Source organism: Colius striatus, chromosome 3 (assembly GCF_028858725.1).
Source record: "Colius striatus isolate bColStr4 chromosome 3, bColStr4.1.hap1, whole genome shotgun sequence".
Taxonomy (NCBI): domain Eukaryota; kingdom Metazoa; phylum Chordata; class Aves; order Coliiformes; family Coliidae; genus Colius; species Colius striatus.
Window position 1 is genome coordinate 69,824,127 of NC_084761.1, and position 12,627 is coordinate 69,836,753.

Genomic DNA, 12,627 nt, shown 5'->3' on the forward strand with positions numbered 1-12,627 from the left:
CAGGGAGGGTGTGGAGTCTTGTTTTCTGGAGGTTTTCAAAACCCACCTGGATGCGTTCCTGGGTGACTTTACTGAGGTGAACCTGCTTTAGCAAGGGGTTGGACTAGATGATCTTTAGAGATGCCTTTAAATCCCTGCCACTCAGTGACTGTATAAAAGTGCTTCCTCAGAAAAACACTTCAAGACAGCTGCGATCACATCAGTATCTAATAAATCCCTTCCTGCCTTAGGGTTTTTTTTCCAGCAATGTTACACACAAAGCCTTGGCTACCTGTAATCTCTCAAAGACATCATGTCAGACATAGCCTGTCCAGGAAACACACAGGAAGGATTCAACACAGCAATTTGGTCAGGCTACTCAGTGAACACTGCTTAGCCTCACTAAGCATGCCAACAGGAAAACATGCGATTTCTGCACCCCTTCAGGTGAAAACATAACTCTGCCATCCCCGGGAACGTCGCTCCTAGCCAGAGGTCGATCAAAAGCTCCATCCTTTAAAACAGTAACTCAGACGAGTTGCTTAAAGCACCGGCAGCCTCCCACGGGCCCCTGACACCTGCTTCACCACCTCTCACCTGCGAGTGCTGAAGAAACCGCCCCAAAGACAATCCCCCGCGCAACCGCCGGCGGCGGACACCCGCAGCCGCGGCGTCCCACTCCTGCCACCGCGAGCCTGGCGGCCCAGGCGCGGCTCGGAGCGACCGCTGGGGCCCGGCCCGCCGAAGAAAGGGCGTCAGGAAGATGCCAGGTCTCTACCTCTCGCTCTCACCGCCTCGCCTGGGCCGGCTGCGCCAGGACACAGGAGAGACCCGCCGCTCCAGCCGCACTGGGGCGGAGAAGCTGAGAAGCGACGAAGCGGGACGCCTCTACCTCCAGCCGCGACCCCCCGCCGCCCACAGCAGCCGCTTCCGCTCACGTGACGCCAGCAGCGAGACGCAAGGCTAGCAAGCCCAGGCAGCCCGCGCAGCGCCCCCGCGCGGAGGAGGTGGGCGTTACAACCGTGACGGCCTCCCGCCCGCGGAGCGCCGGGGCGCGGCGTGGGAGGGGCGGGGCCTCGCGCTGCCTGTCCGCCCTCAGGGCGGGCCTCGCGCTGTGGCCGCGAGCGCAGTGCCCATGGCGCTGCCAGTGTGCGCCGGGCCGGGCGCCGTCCGTGAGGGCCTGTTAGCGGCCGGGTCACGCCGGGCATCGCCACGCCGGCCGGCGACACGGCTGGTAGCGCCCCGAGAGGCCCCAGGCGTTCTGCGGTGCCGAAGGGAGCGCGGCGGTTGTTTAGCAGTGCTTTGGTAAAGAGGGATTCCGCTCCTTTCCGTTGTGTCTGGGTGCGCCGGCCTGAGGCGGCTCCTGCGCGACCGTCAGGGGAGCCACGGAAGAAAAGGAGGATTGCGCCTTGAATGTATAGGAGTCAAATACGGCGATAGCGGAAAGCCTGTCAAATGTCTCTGGGTCAAGATAAGGAGGTTGCTTCAGATGGTGAAAGAAAAAAAAAGGGCCTCAAACATCTCGCCAAGCTCTAAGGGGGGACGAAGCTCCCTCCAGTAGCTGTGAGCGGCTACCTCTATTCGGCTGTTTGGTAAAACCCTGCTGTGTAATTACAAGGTACAAAGCACCAAGAAAAGTAATGCAAATAAAATCTCTCCGTATTGCAACCTCCAAGAGGCGTTTTAAGTGCTGGTATGATGGGAGAGCTCTTGCCACCAGTGTGTGTAACAGAGTAATGAAATGCCGTGGGAGAAATCCAAAGCCAATGTTGTATCAAGTTGCTTCCAGTGTCTGTGTCCAAATCTGAGCTCATGGCAGAGTTACTAAGTTTTATGTCTTTTAGGAGACAAGCACCTTCACAAAAGGAAATGCAGGTATACTTGGGATTGAAAGATACACACATTGCAATCCAACAACATCTTAGATTTTGAATTACCAAGTCCATCTCCAACAGCAGCTGCGAGGAAACAGCTGTAATATAATTTGGCCACAGGTTCAGGATTAATAGAACCCCAATGCAAATCACTTAGATTTTGGCTTTACCCTTAAGCAGAAGCACCCTGAGTAACTGACAGTCTTCTATGTCAGTGGCAATTGAGAGGGAAATGTTACCCTGTGACTAGTGATCACGATACTTAATAGAAATAGCTATTGCAGATTTTAGTGAGAACTAGAACTGCCTTCCAGTTCAAACTTTGCCCTGATAAAGATTCTCCACATGATCAATACACCTAATTTCTTTTTGGCATTATTCATTTAAAGTAATATATTACTTCTTCGAGGTTTGCATGCAGAATTAAAGGAAGGCTGAAATCATTACAGATTACTTGAACTGTGTAATTTATTCCATTAATATCTCAATGTGCCTTTAAGATAGCGTTGATAAAATTAATTAGCCAGGCTATAACCAATAAATAACAACAGAAAATATCTTTTCAAAGTTATTGTTATAAATTGTCAAAAAATGGACTTTTAACATGTAAAATTGATTTCATAATTCCTGTACCATTTTCCACATGTTTGAAAGCATTAAACGTGACTGACCAGTAGTCTTGCAAAATATACTTCTTTTTCTGACTCTTAAAATGTCCTGCTGTGTACTTCTATACTACAACATTAATGAGGGCCAAGGTTGAAGGAGAACTTACTGTTTGGTAATTTCTCAATTTAGCCACAAAATGTAACGGTCTCTGCCTAGATCCATAAAGACTGGACAAGGCAGCCATAAAAGACTGAACAGGGTTTCATAAAGCTTTTGGTGGTGATGCTCAAAACCCTTTTAGATTCCTGCCTTTAGCTACTATAATTTTTCCTCAAGGCAAAGAACCAAAACGTAGTTTGTTAATCCTAAAACATGGTTATACATGTTAAAACTGACATGACAGGATCTCACAGGATGCACAGTGCCATTCTCTCCTCTCCTCCTTCAGCTTCCCACAGTTACTCTTTAGAAAAGAGCTTTGATTGCCCAATATTGACTTCAACTCATGACAAAATATAAAGTATATATCACAAATTCTGTAATACAATCCCTCATTTTACTGCAAGAAGATCGATTTAGATGCTGAAAGCAACTGAAAGTATTGGAGGATAGGTAGATGACAGAAAGAAGTATAAGCTTTCCATGGGCAGAGCTGGGGGAGTTACTGGATGTATGACTCCAATATACAAAGAAGTAACCCAGAAGGCACAGTCCAGAACAGACTCCCCTCCCTGCTCTGCTTCACTTCTTTTTTTTTTTTTTTTAAATTCTGCATTGATTTGTATTTGCTTAATTTGAGATTTGGGGAAAGATTACTTATCTGTGAAAGATACACACAGGGAGTCTTTCTGTTTTAAACATACAGTCATGAGTCTTAGATGGTGAAAATTATTTTAAATCCATGAACTCTAGTGGGACTTCACTAGTGTATTTTCTTTGGTGACATGGAACTATCTTATCTGAATGATGTTCTTAAATGCTTTTTATAGCATGGAGCTGCAGGAAACGGGTATATCTTTTTATAGTATGGAATAAGACATACGGTATTGATACATGCTACATAAAAAACATTCTCAAAATTTTTTGTCATAAGTTTCCACATATTCTTAATTTTGCTGTCAGTTAAAGAATTTTAAAAATATACACTTAGGGAAAAAAATCCCATCATTTGTCTTTTATTACAGCCTCTATTCTCTCTCTGCCTCCTAAACAAATGAGCATATTCTGTTTGCTCATGATCACTTGTCTTCATTTTCAGGCTGCCATATTTTTATTTTATCTGAAACAGATCTGGCTGACAACAATTCATCTGTTCTGAAGAAAATCCACATTATATTGACAATCCCATGTATTAATGCACTCCATCATTTAGTTAAAGCCTTTTAAAAGAAAGCTACAAGTCAATTTGTCATAATCCTTTACTGCTTTAAGTTTTGTTCCATGCAATTTTGAAGAACTCTGCCACAAAAAGCAGCAAATCCCCAGACATCGTTTTTCAAACTCAATTCTATATATGCAATGTCAGCAAATGTGATGTAGGAAACACCTCTACATTAATTGGAAAATGGTCTATTTAGCCTGACAGGTCTTTTCCATTTATAATATAGCATATTTTCTGTCTCCTGTGGTGTAGCTGTACTATAGTATCTGCAAAGCAACAGTCTCCCACACCTCAAGACACACACTTTCCATAGTGCCATCAGGTGGGTCTCACTACTTCACAGTGTCTTGGTATATGACATCTGATAAAGAACTGTGTAAATATTAAAACGTCCCTAGATTAAGTCCACAAATATATTTTAAAGTACTTTTCATTTTGATGGTAACTGAAATAATTTACATGGACAATGCCCCTGCCTTCCTTTTGTTTAGTCTGATTGCTTAGTGGAGAACATCTATAATATTATGTTACCAGACAGAGGAAATGCCAAACAGATTTTGATTGCATATTATTCCACATGAAACACAGGCTTATTTGTCTTCTAATATAGATGATTTAATGTTTATACAGTACAAGAATGGAACGATATGAACTACTGATGCAAGTCCATTAAACATGGTTAAACATTATAGTCACATTTAGCTTACCGGTTTCTAACACAATACAGTTACTGGTGTGGAATTCACTATACCAGTACTTTATTTCAAAAGAGTGCTCTGAAGTGCTTATTATCAGAGGTTCTGTGTTTTTATTACAAGATGAATTATGGGAGCTTTTCCACACAGAAAATACTTCCTTTGTAAACATTATAGAAAACATTATGACCTCTACAATTAATACATAGTCCAAACAAGACAATGCACCATAGATAACAGTAGTCTGAATTATACTGGCTACTGAAGACGTTTTTTGTGAAAGCTGGATGTTGGGCAAATACTTCTTGTAGCTATAGATCAAATGTTACTACATATATACTTACACTGGATTATCCCAAAGACATTATGAAAAGAATGACTGCATTTCATAACTACTGTAGATACAGTTTCAGGTGTCAAATGTAAGACTTAAATCCTTACAAATTTCTGGAGATTTGCAATACTCACAGAAATGGCCTTCACAACTGTCAAGAGACATATCCTTACTAAGATTTGGGTTAGAATGAATCTAAGTTAAAAGATATATCTAGAATACATATATAGCTTCTGAAGTTTAGCTAATCGAAGGTGTACCCTTTCCTAGATACAAGCAATTTGATAACATTTTAAAAGTAAAGTAGAAAGCTGTACGTTTTATGAATTTTTTCAAATATTTTCTCACAAAGGTGGGACTCCATGAAAAAGACAACAGTGAAGTATGAGTCACAGTACCCTTGCATAACTTATCACATTTTACAGGCAGTGATTACTGAGAGAGGACAGTAACCAGCTAGTGATTTCCTGAGAGCTGGTTTAGTCCACAACCAGTGTCTCTGTACTCTCTTGGCTGCCAAAAGGGAAAGCAAATTTTTTTCCTGTAGGATGTTCTGACCAGAAGTTTCTCCTTAACCACCTTTTGGGTTGCCATTTCTTCCTCAATATAGTGACTACGGGAAGAGCAGACAGCTATATTAGCTAACTGATCCTAGGCAATATCACTATGTTTCTTATTATCACCCTTGTTCCTCTTCAGCTCTTGGTCAATACAGTTTTAGTTCATCCTCTGTTTCTACTATAATGTAATGCTGCAATGAGTCCAGATGTTATTTTTTGTTATGGGTGAGATCTTCCAAACCAATAGATTCCATCCCATGTTAAATATAACTCTTAAGTACTAATACACATTTACGTAGTGCACTGAATATGGTAACACTTAACTAGAAACTGGTGAAAATTATTTTCACAGTTCTGTGAAGTTTGAAAAGTCTATCACTTGCCTACAAAGTAATTGCAGCAGCTAACAACTGCTGTTGACATGGTATTTTGTTAAGTCTTGGTCCAGAGGTGGAGAAGAGAAATAAACAGACAATTTATGAGCTGGGCCTGTTCATATACATAAACAATAAAGTGCAAGACATAAGATGATAACAATAGAAAATGTTAGAAGTTCTGAAAGAACAGAATGAGGGTTTGATTCTTGTCTTGATGTGGGTGTGATCTTTAATGGAGTTAAAATGAAAACGTTCATCACACTCATACAGAACTCACTTGGTTGCTTTCTTTTTTTCTGCATCCAGGATAGAAAACTGTTAATGCTCTTAATGCTTTAAAAATATTTCCAGCTATTCATGAAAGATAATTTACACCTCTGTGAATTATGAGCAAATGCTGTGCTCTAATCACCATGGACCTTGACAATTACTGGTCCTATGTTGAAAGTCTCACATATTTGTAAATATTTGCCAGAGTGAGGTCCTCCTAATATATATAAATGAATAGTCAACTGCTTATGTAAAATGTATATCACATTTTTTACTTATCTGTAAAATTAAAAAGCAGATACTGCATATCACTTCTTATCTTTTTGATCAGATGGTTTATGAAATGCTGGTCAGTGAAAGTCAACCAGTCACCTGAACATTAGAAAATGCATCTTTAGGACAAAGGACACAGGGAGAGACATAAAAGGTTGGAAGCATAGAAGCATATCCTCATAAGTACTAAGCAATCCCTATTGTTGGATGACCAGATTGAATCATCATTTAGGTAGGTGTCATCAAAGTTCACAATCTTCAAGTCCTTCTTAAGGTACATTTCATTTAGTTTGTTTAGCGTTCGAGCAAAGGTATATTTAGATGCACAACTGTATGCTTCCAGGTTGTAGACTTTGTGGAAATGCATATCAAAATAGGGGTTATCCTAAAAAAGCAGAAAATAAAATTATTACATGCATTACAGATGTTAGAACGGTGATATACTGTTTTCTGCCCAGATACCTTCAGGGCCTTTTCTCATTTTGATGGACTCTAGAAGACTTTGCTTATTTCTGCTAGTCAAACTAAAGGGTCCTGAAAAACTTTACAAAGCAGTGGTTTATAATTATCTGTTATTGGTTGCCATTAGGAGTTTTGCCCGAGTAAAACTTTCAGAGTTTGCCCAAGTTATATGCTGCACTTGGATTATACAATCTTGTTTTGAAAAGAATCCATTTGTCATGTTGCCTAAAACACAATATATGAAAAGCACTTGCCTTGGACTATAACTATATATGTCTGTCAGAAGAAGAATATTGATTGCCCTTCCTGCCTAAATTGTAATTCTCTGCACTTCCTGGCTCTCTGTACAATTAATCCTGGCAGAAGAGAAATTCTGTTGAATTCTAGGGATATTAATAACTATTAGGAACGTTTATAGCAGTGTTAATCACCCTCTAATTATGAGATTAATTTCGGCTTTTCTTTAACAAAAAAATGAGCCAGATTTTGATCAGCCCAGTTATGAAAGGCTGAATCATGTCTAGAAGGACATTTTAGCACAACATTTCAGAAAAAAAGCTAAAGTAAATTCATGCAGGCAAGCGATAAGGAAATCCTCTGGCTGCCTTAGCTGGGGAAAGGTTGGGAACATTTCCAGAAGCAAGATAACTTGGAGAAGAGACATGAAGTACTATTGGTTCTGGCTTTCTTTCCCTTCTGGCCTAAACTACAAAGAATTCATAGGGTGCAGTGATACTCTGAATCTGAGCTTACCTCCTCCATCTCCCAGGTTCCTAGTTTTATATTTGAGGGCAATAAGCACATGATGGAAGGGGAAAAAACACAGTTTGCTACTTTCTTTGGAGCAGGGCTCTGAAACCTTTCTTGTGGGCTCTTGATTTCTCTTTCACCAGGATAATGTAATCTGCATTCTATTTTGTATTAATTTGAAAGCACTTTCAAAGGGAAAAATAGTCACTTTTTCCTGGACTACATTTATTATGCATGGACAACTGTTAAATATCTCCACATACATGGAGGAAATTGCTCTCCTTGGCATATTCTTCTAGCTTTTGTAAAATAGGACTTAATTATACTTTTAGTGTTGTTCTGTATTGTATTACTGCAGCCTTATTTTAGCCTTCTGAAGTTGCATCTGAGAGATTCTGACTGTTTCAAGAGTAAGGCAGACAGACCTAGCCAAAACTGTTTCATATTTACAAACATATACACAAATATTGAATTGATCTCACAAGTCATGTGAGATTAATCTATGTGAAAGAGGCACAGCTTTATGAGCTGGTACACGAAACAATGCACTTGCCACATGGAGATCAGGCTCATACATTCAAATGACTGGGTCACATTCTCCATTACAAAATATTGAACAAAGTTCTGTTTTCAAATACACATTAAAATCTATGGAATTAACTCTATTTTACACTGGGATCTACAGGTGGAGAACTTTTATTTCTGGTTATGATGAACAAATTAGAAAACATCCAGTTTGACCCTCAGATCTCAACCAGAGAGATGAAGATTAGAACAAACAAGAAAAATCTCTTCTTCCTAGTCTCCACTTCTCAACAGTGCAAATACAATATGGAGCCTCACCCATACAATAAAACCAAAATTCCCCAGAGGTTTGCTTTATTTTATTTTTCACATAGCATATTTTTTTTCAGATAATGCCTTTTAGTTGCATTTTAACACTTGTATCCCAAACTGCAACACAAGAGGTGTATACTCTATATATGTATTTAATAATACATAACACTTACAGTATCTGCTTCTTTTCCATCAATCATCTCCAGATCTTTCAAAAACCACTTTTCAACTATTTCATATTGCTCCTCTCGATCCACTCGCAAGTGTTTAACCATACATATTTCTACTTCTTCACTTCTAGTCACTGCAAGAAAAAAATAGTTTAGATATGCAACCAAGTACTTCCCAAAAGTTAAAATAGCAAGAGACTTAATCAAACTACATATTAGATAATAAATTATTATATATAGGGCTGTACTGGGCTTAATACTTACATTTTGCCCAGGTAGTAAGAATAGAACCATGTTTCAGTCTATGAAACCTGTCAGCTTTTAGTAGATTTAGGATTTACCTTACTCATCCTGTGAAAAGAGAATCTTGTCTGTGCAAAAGCCTCTCATCTGAACTCACTAGCAGTGCAATGAAAGCCTAATTTTGGCACTGGAACTGTATGGGCAGTTCACTTACCCTACTTACTTTGAGGGGGGAATCTTTTGGAGTGCTGGTGTCAGAATATTACAAAACTGCTACCAAGGCCTTGTATTTACATGACTTGTGCTATGCTTTCCATTCTGTGGATGAAATTCTTTCACAAAGCCATGCATTTTTTTAAAAGCAAACTCTTATTTTCCCATCAAATATGTAAGTAGGCCACTGAACTAAAATAACATTGAAAATATCTCTTAAAGTTTCAAGTTGTCTGGGGCTATCTTTATAGAAATTACTATTTTCCAACTTAGGCAGGGAATAAGAGTAAAAAGAATATGAAGACATTCTTTGTAATAACTACCATTATTAATTGATTACATTGAGTGCTGTGTGGGAGACTGGATTTCTGTAATGCACAATAAAGGAGTGTGAAGAGAAAAAGAGCCTGAACAGTCTCCTGCACATCCAGCATGACTATTGCAAGGCAGGCTACTTCCCTAAGCCATCTGGTAGCATAAGATAAGGATGAGATGTCACCTACCTCTGGCAGGAGCCTTTTGACATTGTAACACAAGGCTACAGATACAGAAGCAAAATTACTCTATTTCTGAATTCTGATAGAATATGTGAAAACCCATTTGGAAACTTGACTAATCTTATCTTATTCCTGTTAAAAGGAAATTCAAAGGAAAGGAAATTCAATTTCAAAGGAAAACAGTGGAAAAATATAGAAACTGATTATCATTTCTCTCAGACTATAGCTTCCCTGCCTGGGAAATACAAATCACTGTTGTTTTTTTCTTCTGGTCATATCAATCATAGTTGTTGAATGATTTTTAACCAAAGGACCACCATTGTATTATCTTCTATGGAGAAGTTACAGTGGTTTGCATTCTCAAGCAAATCTAGCAGCAGAAAATTTCAACTGAAAAAAAAATCTTTCTTTTCCTGCATTTTAGATATTGTTTGTTCTTGCACTCAGTTGGCACTTAAAGAAAATTACTTTTTTTTATACAGAACATGAGCTCATATCTACTGTGCCACTCTATTAAACTCTAAAAGCTTCTCTCAGGGAGGGCATAGCTATGGCAATGTCTTTATTGAGCTCAAACTTTTTCTTAAGGTCTTCTATGGATTGAACACCTTTTTCAAAGTCTCTGTTGGATAATACAGTGTTATCCTTACTGTTCTTCTCAAGCATGCCAATACTGGGTTGTGAATGTGGTTACATTTCAGCTTCACGTTCTTCCAGGGTTTATAAATCATTCAGTGAAAGGATATTATTTCCTTCACGCAAGAACTGAGACTTGGAGAAAGGAAGAGAAATAATGTTGGGCATATGGCACAAAAATAAGATCACTCAGTTAATTCACACCAAGATTTTGTTGTAATTTCAAAAGGCACAGACTTCTAAAGATTTGCCTACAGTTTGACAGGGTTTTTTGGTTGTTGTTATGGTCATTTGAAATAAATCAAGGTTGCACTGCAGGGATAAGACTTTAGATAATGTGTTTCGCTCCTACAGAATTACAGCAGACTACAGTATCTGCTGGCAGCCAGATGCAAGCCATCTAACAGAATTGGGTTTCCACTCTACTCACCACTTAGTTGACTACGCCTGAACATATTAAGAGAGTTTAATGCTGGATATTAGAATGATCCCACTCATAACATTCTACATAAATTTTCCTTTATGTCTTCAGAGACTTCCAGTCAGTTAATCTGATTAGAGGCTTGTCTACCTCTACCTTAAAAAGAAACTTTTAGTAAAGGCTTTACAGGTGCATAGTGTTATTTCTGCTCTGAGGATGTTTCCTAACAGTGAACTGGTTTGATCTACCATATCCAACTGAACATACTTCTATTAGATAGTTGTGTAATCTATGCATCAGATTAGTACTTCAGTACATTTAGAAGCACTATGACATTCAGAATCCATTCCTTAAAACCATTTTTACAGTTCTAAAACAAAAAGCCTGTTCTACTAAAATTACATGAGCATAGGGAACACAGCTTGCTCAGTATTTCCAGTAATCTGTGAAACAATTCAAATATTTTAAATACTCCACATGTTTAGGAAGATAATGATCACAGAATACAGTTGACATCATCCCATACTGGATGTTAAACCCAATCTGTATCTCCAGTACAGATTATTTCTACCTGTTATATGTATTTTGGACCTGAAGAGGAAGCAGACTGGAAGAAGCATTCATTTTAACCCGACTCTTTATGGATGACAGCATTCCTGAGTACCTTTCGGTGTTGTAAAATAAAATTAAAACAACAAACCAAACCCAAACCAGCCATTTTTCTGAAACCTTGTTCTAAAAACGTTATGAAACAGAAACATTTGAAATAATATTTAGTAAAAAGCCAGATAATTAAATTTTACCACTCACAGCAATTTTGTTTTACTCAGAGATCATGCTAATTACAAACTCAAATGTGTTTTTATTTAAAGCACAAGTCTAGTCAATTGTACCCAAAGTAAGTGGGACTATATATAGGAAACCAGACCAAGACATGGGATAGTGCAAAACCTCTAAACAATTACAAAGGTTTCCTGCTTTTAGGCTTTCTCATGGAAAACCTAATTAGAATGATGAGGCACTCGCAGGACTGGCCGGTCCCGAACACTTTCAGCGCCTGTGGTGGAAGCCTCACCTTTCCGCGCTGAGAGCAAAGCTCAAGCCCGCGCGCATCAGAAATGGGAGAAAATGCGTTTTCTGAAGGTTGCTGGCAGTGCGGGGGGTTGCTGGCAGTGCGGGGACAGCGCGCTGCGGTCCGTGCCGCGCTGGGAGCCGCGGGCGGTGGGGCTGCAGCCGCCCTGCGCTCAGACGCTCACTGCCGCCCGGCCCCGGCCTCGTTCCCCGTCTCCCGCTCCTCGCTGTCCGCTCCCCACCGCCCGCTCCCCGCTCCGGCGCCGGCCCCGCTCCCTTGCACACCCGGCTACGCGCTCTCTCGTGCGCCCAGGAGCTGCCACCCTCGGGTGCCCAGGCTCGCCTCCCCGTGCACGCTGCGGCGCTGGTCCGGCGAGCTGTCCCGGTACCTGCGGCGCACAGGTAGCAGCGCCCGGCGCCCGAGCCCTCCACCTCGATGAACTCGTGCAGCCTCTGCCGCCGGGGACCAAACAGCCTCTTCGCCAAGTCCTCCTTCACCAGCGAGGACATCGCCCCCCCCGCCCTTCGCCGAGATGCTCGGGGGAGGCATCGCTGGCAGCGGCCCCCGGCGGGGCCACACTCCCTCCCGGCCAGCCCCCTGCGCCGCCGGGGCCAGCCGCCGTCAAGGCTCCGGCCGCCCACGCGGGGCGAGGCCGGGCCGCGGATCTCCCCGCCCCACGCGTACCCGGCCGGCCGGCGGAGCGCGGGGCCTCCTCCTCTGCGGGGCCGGGGCCGGGCTGGCGCGGGGCTCGAGGGAGGACCCGGCGTTCGCGGCGGGGGAGAGGTTCCATCGGGGCGCTCTCCCGGGCCGGCTCTCGGCCGGAGGAAAGGAAGGGAGCGAGAAAACGTGCAAAGTAGTCACATTAAAGGCAGAAAACGAATTGTCTATCAGTGCGACCCATTTTATCAGTAGATAAAAGAGTTGGCAGAATTTATAAAGAAATTAGGTAGACTTATGGCTGTTGCAACAGCTGC

At 41.4% G+C, this 12,627-nt stretch overlaps 2 protein-coding genes across 6 annotated transcripts in view; both read right to left on the minus strand.

Annotated features, from left to right (window-relative positions):
- The window catches only part of EXOC1 (exocyst complex component 1), a 30,381-nt gene extending 29,468 nt beyond the window's left edge, over nt 1-913 (minus strand). For 4 of the 5 annotated variants that reach the window (XM_061993720.1, XM_061993719.1, XM_061993718.1 and 1 more), the window contains exon 1: nt 577-913. The gene's annotated coding sequence lies outside the window, so the exon portion shown is untranslated. The remainder of the gene's footprint in view (nt 1-576) is intronic. The other variant, XM_061993715.1, reaches the window with a different exon arrangement.
- Nucleotides 914-6,473: 5,560 nt separating this feature from the next.
- Nucleotides 6,474-12,162, minus strand: EXOC1L (exocyst complex component 1 like). Its single transcript, XM_061994372.1, has 3 exons — nt 12,042-12,162; nt 8,575-8,705; nt 6,474-6,737 (listed from the first exon to the last, which is right to left on the minus strand). Exons 1-3 carry the CDS (start codon nt 12,160-12,162, stop codon nt 6,474-6,476), a joined length of 516 nt encoding a protein of 171 aa, XP_061850356.1.
- Between the last annotated feature and the right edge of the window lie 465 nt (nt 12,163-12,627).